The sequence below is a fragment of the Panulirus ornatus genome, chromosome 68 (assembly GCF_036320965.1).
Source record: "Panulirus ornatus isolate Po-2019 chromosome 68, ASM3632096v1, whole genome shotgun sequence".
Lineage (NCBI taxonomy): Eukaryota > Metazoa > Arthropoda > Malacostraca > Decapoda > Palinuridae > Panulirus > Panulirus ornatus.
The window spans coordinates 13,627,853-13,650,818 of NC_092291.1; the positions used below are offsets into that span (position 1 = coordinate 13,627,853).

Here is a 22,966-nt window from a genome sequence, read left to right on the forward strand (position 1 = left end):
TATACGCCCATCTGGATCTGTCAGACCCAGGCCTATCAGGAACTTAATTTGGCTTTGCCAACTAAGCTCATGAAACCCTTGCAGTCAGAATAAGTACTAATCGTTCCTTTTTGAAAATTGAATGCATACCAGTATGTTGTATGGTTCAGTATTTTGAATGTGGTCAGACTCCTGTAATTTCTTTTTAATTATGTAGTTTGCTTGTTGAATGAGATTGTGAAATACAGCACATTGTTTTATTTGGATTGTAGCTTATCACAGATCAAAGATATATTCGATATATTCCTTTGGCATAGAATGCGAAGGTGGAGTTTACAACGATTCTGGTCATGGCTTCTGTCACACTTGGGCTTTACTTGTGTCACTCCAGTGGACTGCCAGATTCTGGAAACAGCTTCAGCCTTACAACAGGTATTTTCTTAGATTAAAGATTTTTTGGTCTGTAAGCTTGTTTATGATTCTATAATCATGTTATTTGTAACTTGATGTACTAGATTAATTTAAAGGATACAGTTATAGTGGTACGGAGGAATAAATATTATGAATTAAAAAACATATTCAGTTGGTTTTACAAAAGATCATTACAAAATGAATTGAACTTTTTAAAATGCTATTTGCATATATGGTGATAAAGAAGTAGTGGATTCTACCTGTCAGACAGCAGAAACATTACTTCTTCTCCCCAAAATTTATTTCAAAAGGATTATTTACCAAGATTCATTTGATAATGTAAGCCTCTGCACCGTAGTTTCAGAGATAATCATTATTGATTATCAAATGCTGTGGTATCTCATAGCATGTGTTAAAAGATCTTGATTGCTCTCAGATGGCCTGAAAATATACAGTGCTTTTCATAACTATATAGTATTTTCTCTAATACAGTTTTTCACAAGTTTAAACTGTATAGCCCTGTGATGTTCTGAACATTTAATCCCTTTGGTGCACAGATGAATTTTTCAGTCTTCTGCTGTGTACAAAAATAAGTTTTTATGAAAATGTTCTCTGTAATGTGAAAATATAATTGTTCCATAAAAATCATGTACCATTTTGGCTATTACATTGCAATTTTTTCTGTTAAAATGAAACCCTTTTTTTCTTATGCTGGAAAAGGTAAGAATTTTGGTTTTATGAAAAATACATTATTTCCTGGATTGACCAATCCTAAATAAGGTTGGTATGGATGCAGCATGGCTGTTGGGATTGTGGGTAGGAGACTGAGAGTCACCAGAGAAGTGCACAGCTGCCAACTGTAGTCACTTGCAGATTGCTAAGGCCTCCAGGCAGCTCCAGCAACTCATCCTTTGTTTGGGTTGCCAGTTATGGCCAGCTAACAGAGCCCACTAGATGCATAAATCTCAACTTGTAGCAAGAGATTACTCATGTAGCTTGGAGGAAGTGGCACCTTCCTATATAACAGTAGACTGACATCCATATCACACTGAAATGGTTGAGCATCGTTTATTTTCTCCACACATTTTGCTTACATGTGTGCCATTATCACTGCTTCAAGCTCTGGAGTTTTATGGAATTTATCTAGCTCTGTTATTGGGTCCCTTAAAAGAATAATGAAGAGTAGAGGAATAAGTATGGAAGTGAAAAAAAAGGGATCAGTAGAAAGCATAGACCTCCCAAGCCTGACCTGTGCTGCCAAAACATGAACATGAGTCATAGAGATCAAGAATTAAGGCTGTGGAAATGAGCTATTTGAGAGAGGCATGTGGTATGACAAGATGGAATGATGAAAGTAATGAGGGTGTGTATGAGAGATTTGGTATGGCAGGGAATGCAAAAGGAATTAATTTGGGAGCATTAGAGAACCTGAAACTTAATACTTTGAGGTAGTTTAGGCACATAGAAAGAATGCAGGGCAGGGAGTTTATAGGAATGTATGAAAGTATGATTAAAATGGTTGGTATGAGAGGAAGACCACCTGTGACAGGGAAATAAGGGAAATTGAGTGGTAGAGTACTGGAGGGAGAGAAATAGGGGAAGAGTGCATGGAATGGTGTATGTGAGGGAGGCATGTAAGGGCAGGGATAAGTGAAGCCTCTTTTGCCATGGCCACCCCCTTGATGAGAGTTCCCAAAGGAAAAGTGCATCAGAGATATAGAGATAGATACACATTTCTATTAGTAGCAGTCATTCCTTTTACCTAGGAATTCTTATGCTGTGGAAGACCTGTTGTTAAAGTTACTGTATTTCACTGATAGTTATGCTAAACCTTAGGTGAAAATTCTGTTCTAGCAGAGTGCCAACTTTGCTTCATTTTCATGGTAAATTTCTGCACCTTTAGGTTTTTATAAGTTTACTGTTTAATGTTTGATTTGATTTTTTTTTAATTCTTGTCATGATGATCACAAAGTCTCACAGTTTTATGGGAATTTTTTTTCTATTAATGTAGGTCTTTTGCTATAGGATTTTGTCTTGGTGTTTACTTGCTTGATGTTTCACAGCACCCAAGTTAGAAAACTATTTCACTCATAGGAAGCATGATTTTGAAAATCAGATAACTAATTTATAACTTTTAAAGACAGGCACAATATTAAGAGATGACAGAACTCTAGCATATTTTTATGAGTTGCAGGTTCAAAACAGTTTTACTTTTTCGAAGTTATTTTTTTCTTTCTATTCAGTAAATTGGCTGTAGATTGGAACCATGTCTGTTGCAAATCATTATTGTTTTATTAAAGTATTAAGTAAATCCAAGGATTTTTAGGGTAAAGTTTGCTCTCCCTGGATTGTCACTGCTTGATTGATAAAACTATAGATGTGATACTGAAATTTTTAGTTAATTTTTCTTATTTGGTATAATTCATACATTTTCAGAAAGAAGATGAATGTAAGGGAGAGGCAGACACTGTTAAAGCAAGTAAGTTGTAAATAATTATCAATAAGAATACTACATTCAGTTTTGTAAAAAAAGAGGATTATTTCTCATATACTACAGTGCCATTGCGTTGAGAAAACTTTTGTTAAAAGTGCAAGATTCACTTATTGTGCTGTGATAAACTAACTGTATTCTAGAGAACAATATTCTTATGTATTTTTTTCTGTACCATCTTTTAGTAGGCTGAGGTTTCATAGCTGAGAAAAAATAGTGAACCTAAAGAGCTGAATAGACTGTATGAAAAGAGTACTAAAGAATATAAACACCTGTTTTAACTTAAAGTTGAATGTTGGTCAGGATAAGTAAAATTTGCATGAAAATATGAAATAAATAAAAAAAGTTACCTAAACAGCCACAGCCTTTTAAAACAGGCTCAAAGAGAAAAAAAACAGACAGAACCCTCTGTGAACTCAGAAAAGAAAAAAATTATTTGCAAATGCCTCAAACCATCAGATATTGGAAGTTAAATTGATGTCCATCATGAATAATATCTGACACTCTGGTGACATGGACATCTTGATAGGAAGAATTAGGGAATCAGCAGTTACGACGGTGTGCTGGTAATGTGCAACACCTTACCTAAAAAAAAAAAGTGGGGGGGTGCCCCTTAGGAGGTCTATTATGACTGTGGAAGAGGACATTTACCCAAACAGAAACTCTTTGGAGTGCAGCGTTACCAAATTGTTGGGGGAGGCTGAAAAATTAAATTTTCTCTAAATATTCTTAAATACTCTCCAAAGGATGCAGCAAAAGCAAGTTCTGGGACTGCAAGGCAGTCACAGCCTTTGCATAATCCAGACCTTTATTATTGGGGAGCAAGAGAATTTTTCCAAGTACTCTAGTCTATTCCCAACCATGTAGAGATTGTCTGGGAACTGAATGGACTTTGTCTTGGTTGTGATAAAACCTGTTGTATGAAATATCTCAAATACTTAAAATTCATATTTGGCACATTGTACTATTTAAGGTTCCTAGACCATGAAATCATTAGTTTGAGGAGTAGGTCTGTGACTCCTCTGGAACAAAAATCATGGGGCTTTGCATTTATGTAATAGGCATCACCAGGAACTGCAGTATAGATGTTTCCATATTGAATGACATGCAAAACTCATTCTGGGTTGTTTTGGAATTTGGTTATAGGCAACCTTAAAATTGAGACTGATTGTCCAGAATTCTAATTCAAACTGTTAGATGCTTTATAAAGCTGTCATCTTGAATTTTCCATTCATAATGCAGATGTTCAGAAGAATTGATATTAAAGTAATGCTTTTCCTCTTTTTTTTTAATCTGGAATGCAAAAGGAGAATAAAAAATTGGCCCCACTGCAAAATCTTTGTCACATTTTCTTAACATCTCTTCCAAGTAATCGTATACCTTAAGAGTTTGGGGTGTTGTGGAAACTTCCCAAGACAAAAGTTGTTGAGATTTCCAATTCCACCCCCTGACACTTGAAGGTAATGGATGCAACCCTTGACCAGCCAAAAGCTATTGTGAGGAACTTTTACTTGAAAGTCCAGGTCGATGGCCCCAAAGGGGATGTCTTAAAGGGGATCTTTGCCTTTGGTAGAAAAAGATTCTGATGAACTTTTTTTAAGGAGATAATGAATGGAGTGATGAAGATGTCTTGGATAATTTCCTTTATTTTAAGAGTAACAGAATCACCAACTGACAGCCTCTTCCTCTAAGTAAGTTAATCAGAAACAGGATTAATAACAAGGATATCTTAACATTACTGGTTCTAGAGGATCTAACTTTATGGACCTTCTGAATAGCTTCATGTGGAAAGGGGGAGTCACAGAATGTAGAAGACTGGAATAACTCCTCTCAATCACTGTTCTCAAGGGAAGTCATACCCTGTCCCCTGCACTCTTGCTAAAGTATCAAAGCCTGCACAAGAACTTTTTCGCAATGAAATGAAAGTTATTCTAAATCATGCAGTATGACTCTCCCAGTGAGCTCCAATCTAACTGAATGTTCAGTCAAAGAGGCATAGCCTTCACATAAGGCAGAAATATCTGAAGAAAGATTAAGTAGACTGTCCTGCATGTTAAACAGGAGAATGAATCAATTAACAGGTGAGTTAAGTGACTCCAAATTTTGTCCTCTAGCTCTGGAAATGCTCTCAAGATATTTAAGTCAGATTATAGCATTCCCATTTGCAAAGGTAGCTTTAAACAATGTCAAAAAAGGAATCAGATTTAAACATTTCATGGGACCCTTTAGCATGACAGGATTTGCTAGAAATTCCTCCATACGAAATAGGTAACCAGAAAGGTTGAAGAATAGCCTTTGCCTTTCCCCAAAGGCAGATCTGGCAGTCTGGGTTCTTGGTTATATTCTCAAAGCAAAAACCGAAGTCACTGGGATAGAACCCAGATGACAAAGACGAGAGCAGGCGACGCTCATGCCTGGGATAGAAACCAAGGGTTGAAGCAGTATCTCTGTTATGCAATAATGTGATACTGTTCTAGTCTCTACCTCTAAAATAATTTCCCCTATATGGGACTCAGCTTAAAAAGCCTCAAGAACCTGAATGATCAAATGCCACAAACACATGCAGTACAGAAAAAACAGATGGGGGGAGACTGAAGGAGTGAGGTAAATATGTTTGAAACCTCTGCTTCTCTCCCTTTTCTCAGAAACTACCTGCCAGTTAAGCCTTTATAAAAACCAATTATAAGAAACAATCAGACTTGCAAACACAATTTCTTCCATTCACAATGGCAAACATCCTCAAATGGATATGTAAGAAATTAAGATTTATAGGAAACTGCAAGGTAAGATTGGGTGGAGGGAGAGGTGTGGCCACTAAGTGAATCTGCAGTTCACCGAAACAAATAGTCTAACATTTGCTTTCTTCCTCAATTATCAACTTTACTTAGTAGCCAAAGATGATTTAATATACAACATAGACAACTTAAACATGGATAATAAGAAGCAAAAGGGAGAAATACTAATCTTAAAAAGAGCTAGCAGTCCTGTTTGGAGGAGCATAGTTCATATGCCAAGACCAAGGACAGCAGGGGTTGGTATGGTCAAGAGGCTACATGATGGGAGGTACTCACTGATAGAGGCAACTTAAAGTGAGGAAATGGCCCTAGTCGAATCATAATTCAGTCAGTGAGTATGCTAGAACTGGAGTTCATGCCAATTACATGGGGTTGAAATGATCAGACCCCAATCTTATACACAAGTAGCATCTCATTTTTTCATGAACAGACCACAAGAGAGCAGATAATTTTCTCCTTAATCATCCTCATAATTCTGAATTGTCTTTCTAGTAAATGTCACTTTCCTTTCATTTTCTTTGTTCACATATCATGAGATCCTTACTTCTCTTGATTAAAGAAAAAAAACAGCAAGCCATTTGTTGTGAGTGGTTAGCATGTTTTGAATACTGTAAGCTTACTTCATGACCAGTACAGTTAGTTTATCAGCATTCAGTTGCTTACCATTAAATAAATAAAAGTGCTTAGAGTCCTGTGTTAAACTATATGCACATTAGGAACTGGAAATATATGCTTGGTTACATCCACTTTATATTTACTTTGTAAATTTTTCAGGATTCGGAAAACGCCATGAGCTCATCATGTTGTTATTCCTGGGATTTGCTGGTGTTTATGCCATGCGAGTTAATCTGTCTGTTGCCATTGTTGCTATGGTGATACCCAATCCTCACAGTCACACAGAAAGTAAGCAAGCTGATGATATTTGTCCACTACCTGTGTATCAGCAGGGAAGTAATGTCACATCAGAAAATGTAAGTATCTCTTGATTTGAATTAGAAAAATTATTTTAGATATTTTGCTTAATTTTTCCATTTTTTTTTCTACTCTCCTGATTATGGCAAGGAGGTATATAAAAATGTTTATCTGAGTTATAATGAAAATGTTAGTATTTTTCTTCAGGTATTTTTGATAACCTGTTCAAACTTTCAAGAAGACACACATCTTTTATTTATCTCATTCGTGAGATAGTGGTTAGCATCACTGATTATGAATCATGTAAAGGCCAACTAAAGTTCAAATCATTGGTGGGGCACTTGCCTCACAGCCAATCCAGCTGTTCATCCTACACTTGGAAGTGACTGATTAATGGGCAACTGCCATAGGCAGCTTTTTCTCTAACTCTCTTCAGTATCTTCTTACATGACCTCTCATCACCTCCTGCAGACCATACTGTGGAAGTTTCTCATATGCAAATGACCTCACAATCACATCTCAGCACCTGACACTACTCAAGGAACAACAAACATGCAACAATATACATCATGAAATTAGAACACTGGCTCACTCAAAACAGAATATGTGCATCACTACAGAATTCTAGTAGTGCTCTATTAATCTTGGACATGAATCCAAACTCCACCCTCCTATCACCCTGAATTGTCTGTCACTCCCACTCAACAAAACTCTGGCCACACTAGGAATCATGTATGACACACACATGACATTTACTCCCCATGCCACAGATATAACACCAAGGTCATAAACAATCTAAACATCCTAAGAATGCTTACTTCTACCACATTTGGACAAGAAAAAGATTTGAAAGTATCCTCTACAAAAAAAAATCATCTGCTCCACTATATGCTGCACATCGTCTGCTTGGTCATCCATTCTAACAAAAGTGAATATGATAAAGCTGTAAACCACAGATAACAGACTACACAGAAAAATTACCAGCTTCCTAGCAACCACATGCATCCAACACCTGTACAGCGAAACAAATATACTTCCCGTATTATCTCCCCTCAATGTGTTGGCTCTCAGTTCTTTTCCATCTAAACCTCTCCACAACCAACCATCAACCCCAAGGAGAAATAAAAAGTTTACTTCTGCTATGGAGTTCAACAACCTACTGTAAGTATGACATATATTCTGTATATGCAGTGAGAGCATTATTCATAAATGTACACATGAAAAGAAATATACTGACTGTCATTACCAAAAACCTCTTCATCATCTATAAAATGTTCTAGTATTGTGTAAGGAAGCAAAATCAGCCACTAAAGCTGTGCAATAAAAGTAATAAGACTACTAAAAGTATCAGTTTTGTTTTATTGTTATCAATGTGCAACTCCTGTAGTAAACTATAGTTGTCTATCAGAAAATCAATTTGCCGACTGGCTACACTGGAGTGAAGACATAAGTGGAGGGTAATGTATTCTCTTTTTTACAAAATACTGTATCTCTGAACATTTTGTGGAGTGTTTTATTTAGGTGTATTCTATCTGTAACAGTGCATGGTGAGGCTGAAATTAATAACTGAGATGATCTAGTAATATTTTGTGTGGGCCACATTACTTTTAAATGTGGAAAGAATATTTGCATGTCTGGAGATTAATATTTTTTCTCTTTCTGCTAATATTCTCATTATACAGTGAAAAGATCAATGAATTCATCAAGTTTGTATGGATACATCATTATATTTCATCTCATGTCAACTGACAATTAACTAAAGAAATTTCTTCACAGAGAGGAGAATTTAATTGGGATGAACGAACCCAGGGAATGTTACTTGGGAGTTTCTTTTATGGCTACCTTTTGACCAACTACCTGGGTGGAAGACTGGCTGACAAACTAGGAGGACGTCTAATCTTTGGTGTTGGAGTGATACTCACAGCATTACTTACTATGATTTCACCTCTGGCAGCCAGACATTCTATTTTTGCATTTGTCATCATACGCATATTGGAAGGAATGACTGAGGTACATTTCATTATTAACTTTTTGAGGAAATTTTGATATTAACCACTGAGTTAAATTCTTTTCATCATTCCACCACCTCAGTTCCCCCTTCTCCTTGTTTCTTCCACTTCCAACAGGTATACCCTCTTAGCCATTCTGTCCTGTCTCATCCTTTCCATGTGTCGAACCTTTTCATTGCTACCCCATTAGTTCTTTTATGAAAACTTTTCACTACTGCACTTCTCTCTTACCCTATTATTTCCTATTTGATCAGCCCTCCTCTGCACATTTCATTTCCAATACATCCACCTTCGACTGTACTTGGTTTATATAGGCCTATACCTCACATCCATAAAATACATTACAAAACTTTGCCCTCACAGGCAATGACTCTTTTTCAACATACTTCTCAACATGTTCAGAACCTTTGCTTACCCCCCAGTGACTCACTTCAGCTTTCATGGCTCCATTCACTGCCATGTCCACTCCAAGTTATCGAAAACACTTCGCTTCCTCTAGTGTCTCTCCATTCAAACCCCGCACTCCAACTAACCTGTCTCTATTATAAACCAAATAACCTTGCTTTATTTATATATTTATTATTACCTTATTATTCAAATTATTATTATTATTATGCAGTCCCGGGAACTTCTCGAAAAGGTTCTATAGCTATAATACGAGGACCATTTATTTAGAGGCTCCTACTGCTCTGAGGTTGTGTTACACTCAGTAACATGGACTGTTGTTTGTTTGTTCCTGGCACTATCTTTCTAAGGCAATAGAAGCAATCTGGTTAAAAAAAGAAGCTTATGAATATTAGCATTAAAACTTTGTAACCGATTCAACAGGACAAAAGCCATTAGGCCACTGGTATTTGGATTGAATTATGGATGAGAAAGGAGAGGAGTCAGTTGATCCATTTCTCTGTGAAATCAGTTCCCAGAAATGTTACATACTTGGAACATTGCTGGAATGTTTCCATTGCAGTTTGGACAAAAGGTCATGTTAGCTATCCAGAAAGCAAAGCATTCTTTGTGAAGGTTTCAGGAGTTAGCTTTTATTGTAGTTAAGTATTATGATAATTGGATCCCTTCAATTAAGCTTGCAAAATTTTGAAAGGATGACATGATTTCAACTTCTTTCTAGGGTGTGACCTTTCCTGCCATGAACGTTATGGCTTCATATTGGATTCCTCCCCAGGAACGTGCACGTTCCCTAACACGCATTGTAGGAGGTACGTTTTTATGCTTCTATGTTTTCTGTTTTAATCTGTGTTTATGTATCATGAGACTTTTATGTATCACAGTACAAAAAATGTATTCTCTATCTTTTTCAACAGTGTTATGAATCAAGTCTAGTGTGATGTAAAGAGATATAACCTTTCAGATAGACATACAATTATAGTGTGATGTTAAGAAAGTATAATTTAATCAGTAGTCAGGACTGTATGTTACATATTTAAGCTAAGCTGTTGTAGTATTGCAGTTATTTTTCACAGTAGACCAAAAAGTTCCTTGACGTAATGCCTTCATGTAAACCAAAATCACCACAACTGATATTCACCAGTTCTCTTATTGAGTGGTTTCATGTGTTTTCCTGCTTAAATGCAGGAAGAGTAGTCCATGACAGATAAACAGATCTGATAATATTTTTCAGGATGCCAGATTGGAACTGTGGTGACTCTGTCAGCAAGTGGGTGGCTCACTCAAACAAGTTGGGGATGGCCATCTATATTTTACATTTTTGGATTATATGGTCTTGTTTGGGGATGGTTCTGGTTCAGATATGCATCTGACTCCCCTGATGACCACCCCACCATCTCTGTTGCTGAAAAGCTTTACATCAAACATGGCATTGGCGAGCACAGAAGGAATGAGGTTAGTTTTTTCCTAACTTTTGAAGGATACAAAAAAGGCACTCCTGTTCAGTCAAGATAGTTAAACTCTGACACAATAGCCTTATTTACCCCAAGAGTATATCAGCCTCTTCCCAGGTATTGCAATCCATTTTACAGAAAATTAGAGTTTGTAAATTAGATATATATCGGGTCATTCACTTCATACTGAGAATGCATTGAGATTGCACAAAGCTCATACCTTATACACAAACCAATTGAAAGTGACAGAAAGCTTTCCTTTTCATACATCAGGATACTGTAATGATTATACAAGATATGAGGATTTAGAGCCAAAGTTTTCCCAACTGATTACAGATCTAATTCTGTTAGATCAGCTAGTATACATATTTCCATGAATGCTGTTGTCTTTCTGCTTAGTTAAACATGAGTCCTTCACTCTTTTGAAAGCAGAAAATTGATTCCCACTGAAGATGCTGCAATTAAGTTGATAGAGCAAGGCTTCTATGTTCACGTTTTTTTCTACATAAGTAAGATATCTCAGATGCAGATGTGTTTTGGCACTGTATTTTAGCTTCATATGATTATTAAACTTGATTTTTTTTATTCTTCATTGATAGGTAAATTCTTTTTTGTGTGTGTTTCTGATTATAGTATTAGTATTGTATTATGTATTAAAATGCTTTTCACTCTTGTACGTTATATCCATTTCAATAACAAGTGTCTTGATGTACCGTGGCGATCAATTTTGACATCAACCCCATTCTTGGTGGTGATTGTGGCACACATTGGACACAACTGGGGTTTCTACTGTCTGCTTACAGAGCTTCCCACATACCTCAAGAACATCCAGCATTATGATATGAAGCAGGTATATATGTATGATTACCTTGGCATGTAAACCGATTACTGATATATTGATTGTTTGGCCACTGTTTGCAGCACTTGTACTTCTCCAGTAAACTGCATGATTTGGTATGACTTTGTCATGAGCATCTTTTATGTTGTATCTTGAATGTAACTCTTACAGTGCACATAAACCTGTATCTACTTCAAAATGTTTTTAAGAATTTTCTTCTTTCACACATCATTTCTTCATACTTCTTAACTCTGTACCTACTACATCTTACATCTCTTTCACAATTACACATCTCAGTTCTCTTTTTATTGCTGTACTTTGTATGAGATAGTCAATAAGGCTTGAGCTATTTTGTAGTTAGATTTCTTTCATGTCAAACCTGCTTTTTCTTTTAGACATCATAGATATGTTCAATCTGTCTTTTGTTCAGTTTCAAAATTCCATTAATATTTTTGATTAATAGCTTCTTAAGTCAACAATATACATGAATAGACTTTAAACAAAGCTATATTCATAACATAGGTCTGATAAACAAAGCTAAATGGCATTCTCCATTTCCATACTTACTTTAAACAAAGCTATATTCGTAACATAGGTCTGATAAACAATGCTAAATGGCATTCTCCATTTCCTTACTTTTCTATGCTAACTTAGATGCCTGAAGTGAAATATTCCAGATTAATTGCTTAATTTGGTCCTTCCGTGTGATTTTGCTTTCATTTCCCCATTTCCATATAATTCTACAGTGTATAAGGTACTAATATGCCAGCTATTATATAATGGAAGAGCGATCACTTTTTCCCCTTGTTTACCAGCTGTTGACACTATGATTTTTCAAGTATGTTTTATTTCATTAGATATACTTTTACTCCACTCTAATGATCTTATCTTTTTCTTTTAACAACTCCATAACTCCTCATAGTTATTCTCACCTATATAAAGTATAGCTACTGTTCCTTATATATGAATTCTTTTTAAATACAGATGATGACTGGGGCATAAATTCAATCATGCATGGCATGAATTCAGCATAAATGCTTCCAGAGAAGCATGTACTTAGATATAAATTAGAAGATTGATGGTATTTTTGCACTACTTATTGACTTGATTTTCTATTTCCATCTTCAGAGAAATCTTAAATTCATCATCTGTATAGGTAGGTAGCAACCAACCAGGGAAGTATGATATCAGAAGAGTTAGTGCTGGCTCACTATGGAGCCATCACTTCAGTGGCTGTCATGTTATATTCCTCTGACCCAGGTAGTTATGTTATCTTTCTGCCTCACCTACACATGGCCTACTGGCATTCTGTCCACAAACATACAATCTCTCCTTATTACACAAAACACTTGACAACAACTCGCATAATTCAATTCAAAACTTTAGAATTTTACCGCGGTGAGCACTATGCACTAGCCCTGCCTTTTGCCAAAATGGCAGGAGTAATATATGGAAGTAGTAGGTATGAGTATTACGTAGAAATGTTAGGTGGGAGCATTAGGCAGAAATGATAGGTTATAATATTAGGTAGAAGTAGTTGGTAGGATCATTAGAAAACACTGCACTAGAGTTGCCCTCTGCCAGTTGCCAATAAAGAGTGAGGCACAAAAGGCAACACTAGAGTTCACCAGTTATAAAGACTCTTTTACCATGGCCACTACCTTGAGGGTGTACCTGACTCTTTTGCCGTGGTCACCACCTTGAAGGAGTGCCCAAAGGGAACAAGCGTCAGAGATGTAGATAGATCTGTATAGCAATATCATGGTTACTGTTCCCTGATATGCTGTAAAGAAGTGAATAATTCTTTTATTTTGGTTTTGAGACTTTATTGTTGTGGGATTTTATATTTCCTTAATGATATGCAAAACTCCTTTTTAAGTTCTACTCTTAATCTGGCTTCCCACTTGTAACTTAAGCCTTCTTTCCTATTCACCTGTTCTTTTCAGACTTGCATATCAAAATCACAATGCTCGAAATGAAGTAGTATGAGTAAATTTCATAGCTGGCACTTTTGTGTTCTTGTGAAAAAGGATGAGTTAGTTTTGCACCAACTCCATAGTTCTATCAAACATTTGTATAGAGAATTTTTGCCTTCAATAATGCCAAATGTCAGTCATACTTCTTTGTTCCATATCTTAAATCATTAGTTAGGGGTGTTCAAAATCTCATTTTTCAACTACCTATTTTTGACTCCATTGAGTTATGAGTCACAACGGTATGAAAAGTGCTAATGAAGTAAAGTCCATCTTACATTCTCTCAGCAGGTTGTCACTTTGAACTACATAAATACGAGCACTAGACCTTTATATAACATACCCCCATTCTTGTATTACCTGTTAGTGCACCTGCATCAACCCCAGTTGGCCACTGACTTTTTTTTTTTTAGGCTGTCTTATTTTTTTTTTTTTTTTTTTTTATACTTTGTCGCTGTCTCCCGCGTTTGCGAGGTAGCGCAAGGAAACAGACGAAAGAAATGGCCCAACCCCCCCCCCCATACACATGTACATACACACGTCCACACACGCAAATATACATACCTACACAGCTTTCCATGGTTTACCCCAGACGCTTCACATGCCTTGATTCAATCCACTGACAGCACGTCAACCCCTGTATACCACATGACTCCAATTCACTCTATTCCTTGCCCTCCTTTCACCCTCCTGCATGTTCAGGCCCCGATCACACAAAATCTTTTTCACTCCATCTTTCCACCTCCAATTTGGTCTCCCTCTTCTCCTCGTTCCCTCCACCTCCGACACATATATCCTCTTGGTCAATCTCTCCTCACTCATTCTCTCCATGTGCCCAAACCATTTCAGAACACCCTCTTCTGCTCTCTCAACCACGCTCTTTTTATTTCCACACATCTCTCTTACCCTTACGTTACTTACTCGATCAAACCACCTCACACCACACATTGTCCTCAAACATCTCATTTCCAGCACATCCATCCTCCTGCGCACATCTCTATCCATAGCCCACGCCTCGCAACCATACAACATTGTTGGAACCACTATTCCCTCAAACATACCCATTTTCGCTTTCCGAGATAATGTTCTCGACTTCCACACATTTTTCAAGGCTCCCAAAATTTTCGCCCCCTCCCCCACCCTATGATCCACTTCCGCTTCCATGGTTCCATCCGCTGACAGATCCACTCCCAGATATCTAAAACACTTCACTTCCTCCAGTTTTTCTCCATTCAAACTCACCTCCCAATTGACTTGACCCTCACCCCTACTGTACCTAATAACCTTGCTCTTATTCACATTTACTCTCAACTTTCTTCTTCCACACACTTTACCAAACTCAGTCACCAGCTTCTGCAGTTTCTCACATGAATCAGCCACCAGCGCTGTATCATCAGCGAACAACAACTGACTCACTTCCCAAGCTCTCTCATCCCCAACAGACTTCATACTTGCCCCTCTTTCCAGGACTCTTGCATTTACCTCCCTTACAACCCCATCCATAAACAAATTAAACAACCATGGAGACATCACACACCCCTGCCGCAAACCTACATTCACTGAGAACCAATCACTTTCCTCTCTTCCTACACGTACACATGCCTTACATCCTCGATAAAAACTTTTCACTGCTTCTAACAACTTGCCTCCCACACCATATATTCTTAATACCTTCCACAGAGCATCTCTATCAACTCTATCATATGCCTTCTCCAGATCCATAAATGCTACATACAAATCCATTTGCTTTTCTAAGTATTTCTCACATACATTCTTCAAAGCAAACACCTGATCCACACATCCTCTACCACTTCTGAAACCGCACTGCTCTTCCCCAGTCTGATGCTCTGTACATGCCTTCACCCTCTCGATCAATACCCTCCCATATAATTTACCAGGAATACTCAACAAACTTATACCTCTGTAATTTGAGCACTCACTCTTATCCCCTTTGCCTTTGTACAATGGCACTATGCACGCATTCCGCCAATCCTCAGGCACCTCACCATGAGTCATACATACATTAAATAACCTTACCAACCAGTCAACAATACAGTCACCCCCTTTTTTAATAAATTCCACTGCAATACCATCCAAACCTGCTGCCTTGCCGGCTTTCATCTTCCGCAAAGCTTTTACTACCTCTTCTCTGTTTACCAAATCGTTTTCCCTAACCCTCTCACTTTGCACACCACCTCGACCAAAACACCCTATATCTGCCACTCTGTCATCAGACACATTCAACAAACCTTCAAAATACTCATTCCATCTCCTTCTCACATCACCGCTACTTGTTATCACCTCCCCATTTGCGCCCTTCACTGAAGTTCCCATTTGCTCCCTTGTCTTACGCACCCTATTTACCTCCTTCCAGAACATCTTTTTATTCTCCCTAAAATTTACTGATAGTCTCTCACCCCAACTCTCATTTGCCCTTTTTTTCACCTCTTGCACCTTTCTCTTGACCTCCTGTCTCTTTCTTTTATACTTCTCCCACTCAATTGCATTTTTTCCCTGCAAAAATCGTCCAAATGCCTCTCTCTTCTCTTTCACTAATACTCTTACTTCTTCATCCCACCACTCACTACCCTTTCTAAACAGCCCACCTCCCACTCTTCTCATGCCACAAGCATCTTTTGCGCAATCCATCACTGATTCCCTAAATACATCCCATTCCTCCCCCACTCCCCTTACTTCCATTGTTCTCACCTTTTTCCATTCTGTACACAGTCTCTCCTGGTACTTCCCCACACAGGTCTCCTTCCCAAGCTCACTTACTCTCACCACCTTCTTCACCCCAACATTCACTCCTCTTTTCTGAAAACCCATACTAATCTTCACCTTAGCCTCCACAAGATAATGATCAGACATCCCTCCAGTTGCACCTCTCAGCACATTAACATCCAAAAGTCTCTCTTTCGCGCGCCTGTCAATTAACACGTAATCCAATAACGCTCTCTGGCCATCTCTCCTACTTACATAAGTATACTTATGTATATTTATGGCTGTCTTATATGGTGACATATTTCCCCAACAAATGAGTGCTCCTGTGCACTTATATATCCATTTTGGACAGACATTTAATCACCTTAAGAAATGCATGGCTTTCTTGGGGCAAAAATTAATATTGTACCTTGCCTCTTCAGAATGGAATATTGTCAGCTGTGCCCTATTTAGTGATGTGGCTATTTAGTCTGGTATATTCATCCATCATGGACCATCTTCTGGAGAAGGGAATTTTCTCTACGAAGCAAATCAGACGGTTTTCTATGGTTGTTGGTAAGCAACTGCACTGTATTGTTTGTATAATTTTACTATCATTGTATAATTTTACTATCAGTCACTTTTCACTGTTGTTTAAGTACTTTTCAAACATGTTCTTGATCAGAGTAATAAAATTTAAAGAAAAAAATGTGAATGATTTTGAATAGTTTAGGTATGGAAGTATTAGGTTCATGTTAACCAGACTTCTCATGTCTGGAAACAAAGACTACTGTTACAAACTTATGGCCAGGCCACTTTAACAAATTTGTTACACACAAATGGCAACTTTTATGAAAAAAAATCATTACTATAATATTTGAAGTTGGTTTACATAGTGTGGATTCTAGTGCAAGTTTAGGAGATTGCTAAAATGCATGTTGTATCTCAGGCAGATGACTTGTGACAATTTAGTGAGCTGGAACCCATAATACAGAATTCTGATATTTTGTCATTGTATCTTTTCCCCACCTTTTCTACTTTTTGCTAAAACATAGATTCCCAAGTATTTAATTGATGGACACCAGACTAGTTACCTCAGAGAGAAATTGGTAATAAACTGACTATAGTCATCGTCAGTCATCTTTATGTAAATTCAAACCATATTAGCATGGCAATTTTTACTGGTACATCATGTATAAGAAAATACTGATCAATATTTTTTATTCAGTGTAGTTAGTATTTTCCTTAACATTGGTTTTTAGAAACATTTTCTTAATACTTATTTGCCTTTTTCCATGTTAGTGAAGTAACACAAATAACACAAAAAAATACATTTGCTAAACTCCACTCTAGCTGTCATTGCATAATTGCTTCAAAATAAGAACCCCACTATCCATAGCCACTTCATATGTCATGGCTCAGCCCACTGACAACACATAGCCCCCTAAGTGCCACATCACTCCAGTTTGCTCAGTCCCATACATGCTCCACACCATTTTGCATGTTCTGGCCTTGAATACTCAAAACATCTTTCACTCCATCCCCTGATCTAATCCTTGATCTCCTCTTTCTCCTTCCACTTTTGATGCACATACACTTTAAGTCAATCTCTTTTCACTAATCCTCTCCATTTCAGAACACCCTGCTTTGGTCTCTCAAATATACTCCACATACGATCACACCTCTCTTTCAAAATGTCATGCCTTTATTGATAAACCCTCCTTGCAGCAAATCTTGCGCTCAGGCATTTTTTTCTAGCACATCCACCCTTTTCTGTACTTTTGCCTTCAAGGCCCTGGATATGCATCCATACAGCAATGCTGGGACTACCATGCCATCAAAAATACCCATCTTTGCCCTCACCAACAGTGACCCCTCTTTCTACATCTTTTTTTTTTTTTTTTTTTGCTGTCTCCCGAGTTTGCGAGGTAGCGCAAGGAAACAGACGAAAGAAATGGCCCAACCCACCCCCATACACATGTATATACATATGTCCACACACGCAAATATACATACCTACACAGCTTTCCATGGTTCACCCTAGACGCTTCACATGCCCTGATTCAATCCACTGACAGCACATCAACCCCGGTATACCACATCGATCCAATTCACTCTATTCCTTGCCCCCCTTTCACCCTCCTGCATGTTCAGGCCCCGATCACACAAAATCTTTTTCACTCCATCTTTCCACCTCCAATTTGGTCTCCCACTTCTCCTCATTCCCTCCACCTCCAACACATATATCCTCTTGGTCAATCTTTCCTCACTCATTCTCTCCATGTGCCCAAACCATTTCAAAACACCCTCTTCTGCTCTCTCAACCACGCTCTTTTTATTTCCACACATCTCTCTTACCCTTACGTTACTTACTCGATCAAACCACCTCACACCACACATTGTCCTCAAACATCTCATTTCCAGCACATCCATCCTCCTGCGCACAACTCTATCCATAGACCACGCCTCGCAACCATACAACATTGTTGGAACCACTATTCCTTCAAACATACCCATTTTTGCTTTCCGAGATAATGTTCTCAACTTCCACACATTCTTCAAGGCTCCCAGGATTTTCACCCCCTCCCCCACCCTATGATCTACTTCCGCTTCCATGGTTCCATCCGCTGCCAGATCCACTCCCAGATATCTAAAACACTTTACTTCCTCTAGTTTTTCTCCATTCAAACTTACCTCCCAATTGACTTGACCCTCAACCCTACTGTACCTAATTACCTTGCTCTTATTCACATTTACTCTTAACTTTCTTCTTTCACACACTTTACCAAACTCAGTCACCAGCTTCTGCAGTTTCTCACAAGAATCAGCCACCAGCGCTGTATCATCAGCGAACAACAACTGACTCACTTCCCAAGCTCTCTCATCCACAACAGACTTCATACTTGCCCCTCTTTCCAAAACTCTTGCATTTACCTCCCTAACAACCCCATCCATAAACAAAGTAAACAACCATGGAGACATCACACACCCCTGCCACAAACCTACATTCACTGAGAACCAATCACTTTCCTCTCTTCCTACACGTACACATGCCTTACATCCTCGATAAAAACTTTTCACTGCTTCTAACAACTTGCCTCCCACACCATATATTCTTAATACCTTCCATAGAGCATCTCTATCAACTCTATCATATGCCTTCTCCAGATCCATAAATGCTACATACAAATCCATTTGCTTTTCTAAGTATTTCTCACATACATTCTTCAAAGCAAACACCTGATCCACACATCCTCTACCACTTCTGAAACCACACTGCTCTTCCCCAATCTGATGCTCTGTACATGCCTTCACCCTCTCAATCAATACCCTCCCATATAATTTACCAGGAATACTCAACAAACTTACACCTCTGTAATTTGAGCACTCACTCTTATCCCCTTTGCCTTTGTACAATGGCACTATGCACGCATTCCGCCTATCCTCAGGCACCTCACCATGAGTCATACATACATTAAATAACCTTACCAACCAGTCAATAATACAGTCACCCCCTTTTTTAATAAATTCCACTGCAATACCATCCAAACCTGCTGCCTTGCCGGCTTTCATCTTCCGCAAAGCTTTTACTACCTCTTCTCTGTTTACTCAGTGCAAACAGGACATTTGCCCCTCACCAGCCCCATGGTTCTCTTTAGCTCCTATAGTTTCATTCACAGTATGTCCACTCCCAGGCATCTAAGACAACTCACTTCCTCCATGTTCTATCTACTTAAACTAAGCTGTTGCTCTTCCCTACTAAACCTCATTACCTTACTTTTGTTCACATTAACTCTTAGCCTCCTACCTTTGCACACTCTTCTCAGTACAGACCCTGGCTTCTGCAGTTTTTTAATTAAGTTTGCCACCAGAGCTTTGTAATGTGCAAACAGCAGCTGACTAATCCCCCAGCAGATTGTAAAGCCACCCTTGTCTCAAAAAGTCTCATATTTACCTTCCTTACCACCCCATCCATAAACAGATCAAACAGCCATGGTGACATCATACATCCTTGATGCAGATCCTTCTTCACCTGGAATAACTTACCTCCTCTTCCCACATGCACAAATGCCTGGATTCATTAATTTACATGTTCAGTTATTTCCTGTGTGGTGGGTAGCGATAGGAATGGATGAAGACAAGCAAGTATGTATATGTACATGTGGATATACATGTATGTATATGTTGATATGTATAAGTATGCATATAAGCATGCACGTATATAATTGTGTATATGAGTGGAAGGGCCATTCTTCATCTGTTTCCTGGCGCAACCTCAATGACGTGGGAAACAGCGATTAAGTGTAATAATAAAAAAAAAAAAAAAAAAAAATATATATATATATATATATATATATATATATATATATACATATATATATATATATATTTTTTTTTTTTGCTTTGTCGCTGTCTCCCGCGTTTGCGAGGTAACGCAAGGAAACAGACGAAAGAAATGGCCCAACCCACCCCCATACACATGTATATACATACACGTCCACACACGCAAATATACATACCTACACAGCTTTCCATGGTTTACCCCAGACGCTTCACATACCCTGATTCAATCCACTGACAGCACATCAACCCCGGTATACCACATCGATCCAATTCACTCTATTCCTTGCCCTCCTTTCACCCTCCTGCATGTTCAGGCCCCGATCACACAAAATCTTTTTCACTCCATCTTTCCACCTCCAATTTGGTCTCCCACTTCTCCTCGTTCCCTCCACCTCCGACTCATATATCCTCTTGGTCAATCTTTCCTCACTCATTCTCTCCATGTGCCCAAACCATTTCAAAACACCCTCTTCTGCTCTCTCAACCACGCTCTTTTTATTTCCATACATCTCTCTTACCCTTACGTTACTTACTCGATCAAACCACCTCACACCACACATTGTCCTCAAACATCTCATTTCCAGCACATCCACCCTCCTGCGCACAACTCTATCCATAGCCCACGCCTCGCAACCATACAAAATTGTTGGAACCACTATTCCTTCAAACATACCCATTTTTGCTTTCCGAGATAATGTTCTCAACTTCCACACATTCTTCAAGGCTCCCAGGATTTTCGCCCCCTCCCCCACCCTATGATCCACTTCCGCTTCCATGGTTCCATCCGCTGCCAGATCCACTCCCAGATATCTAAAACACTTTACTTCCTCTAGTTTTTCTCCATTCAAACTTACCTCCCAAATGACTTGACCCTCAACCCTACTGTACCTAATAACCTTGCTCTTATTCACATTTACTCTTAACTTTCTTCTTTCACACACTTTACCAAACTCAGTCACCAGCTTCTGCAGTTTCTCACATGAATCAGCCACCAGCGCTGTATCATCAGCGAACAACAACTGACTCACTTCCCAAGCTCTCTCATCCACAACAGACTTCATACTTGCCCCTCTTTCCAAAACTCTTGCATTCACCTCCCTAACAACCCCATCTATAAACAAATTAAACAACCATGGAGACATCACACACCCCTGCCGCAAACCTACATTCACTGAGAACCAATCACTTTCCTCTCTTCCTACACGTACACATGCCTTTGCACCTCGATAAAAACTTTTCACTGCTTCTAACAACTTGCCTCCCACACCATATATTCTTAATACCTTCCACAGAGCATCTCTATCAACTCTATCATATGCCTTCTCCAGATCCATAAATGCTACATACAAATCCATTTGCTTTTCTAAGTATTTCTCACATACATTCTTCAAAGCAAACACCTGATCCACACATCCTCTACCACTTCTGAAACCACACTGCTCTTCCCCAATCTGATGCTCTGTACATGCCTTCACCCTCTCAATCAATACCCTCCCATATAATTTACCAGGAATACTCAACAAACTTATACCTCTGAAATTTGAGCACTCACTCTTATCCCCTTTGCCTTTGTACAATGGCACTATGCACGCATTCCGCCAATCCTCAGGCACCTCACCATGAGTCATACATACATTAAATAACCTTACCAACCAGTCAATAATACAGTCACCCCCTTTTTTAATAAATTCCACTGCAATACCATCCAAACCTGCGCGCAATGTAGCACCAGGAAAACACAACAAAGGCCACATTTGTTCACACTCAGTCTCTAGCTGTCATGTATAATACACTGAAACCACAGCTCCCTTCCCACATCCAGGCCCCACAAAACTTTCCATGGTTTACCCCAAACGCTTTACATGCCCTGGTTCAATCCATTGACAGCATGTCGACCCCGGTATACCACATCTTTCAATTCACTCTATTCCTTGCATGCCTTTCACCCTCCTGCATGTTCAGGCCCCGAATGCTCAAAATCTTTTTCCCTCCATCCTTCCACCTCCAATTTGGTCTCCCATTTCTCCTTGTTCCCTCCACCTCTGACACATATATCCTCTTAGTCAATCTTTCCCCACTCATTCTCTCCATGTGACCAAACCATTTCAATACACCCTATTCTGCTTACTCAACCACACTTTTTATTACCACATCTCTCTTACCCTTTCATATATATTATCCCTGGGGATGCGGGAGAAAGAATACTTCCCACATATTCCCTGCATGTCATAAAAAACGACTAAAGGGGGAGGGAGTGGGGGGTTGGAAATCCTCCCTTCTCGTCTTTAATTTACCACAAAAAGGAATAGAGAAGGGGGCCAAGTGAGGATATTCCCTCTAGGGCTCAGTCCTCTTTTCTTAGCGCTACCTCGCTAACGCGGGGTGGTGGCGGGATTGGATGAAGGCAGCATGTATGAATATGATGTATGAATATGTACATGTGTATATATGTATATGTGTGTATGTATATGTATGTATACATTGAAATGTATAGTTATGTATTTGTGCATGTGTGTGCATTTATGTACATATGTGTATGTGGGTGGGTTGGGCCATTCTTTCGTCAGTTTCCTTGCCCTACCTCGCTAACGCGGGAGACAGTGACAATAATAAAATAGATAAATAATGAGATGGCCTTAAAGCTTCATTTGCCTA

At 38.6% G+C, this 22,966-nt stretch overlaps 2 protein-coding genes across 3 annotated transcripts in view; one reads left to right on the forward strand and one right to left on the reverse strand.

Moving 5' to 3' along the window:
• LOC139747385 (sialin-like) overlaps positions 1-22,966 on the forward strand; it is a 35,342-nt gene that overhangs the window by 1,456 nt on the left and 10,920 nt on the right. For both annotated transcript variants that reach the window (XM_071659669.1, XM_071659668.1), the window contains exons 2-9: positions 297-411; positions 2,827-2,869; positions 6,451-6,647; positions 8,365-8,598; positions 9,724-9,811; positions 10,234-10,454; positions 11,154-11,303; positions 16,411-16,543. In XM_071659669.1, the coding sequence (XP_071515770.1) occupies positions 298-411; positions 2,827-2,869; positions 6,451-6,647; positions 8,365-8,598; positions 9,724-9,811; positions 10,234-10,454; positions 11,154-11,303; positions 16,411-16,543 (1,180 nt within the window). In that variant the 5' untranslated portion in view covers position 297. The remainder of the gene's footprint in view (positions 1-296; positions 412-2,826; positions 2,870-6,450; positions 6,648-8,364; positions 8,599-9,723; positions 9,812-10,233; positions 10,455-11,153; positions 11,304-16,410; positions 16,544-22,966) is intronic.
• Positions 347-22,966, reverse strand: part of LOC139747384 (sialin-like) — a 64,290-nt gene continuing 41,670 nt past the window's right edge. The window contains exon 11 of the mRNA XM_071659663.1: positions 347-384. Within this exon, the coding sequence (XP_071515764.1) occupies positions 362-384 (23 nt within the window). The 3' untranslated portion in view covers positions 347-361. The remainder of the gene's footprint in view (positions 385-22,966) is intronic.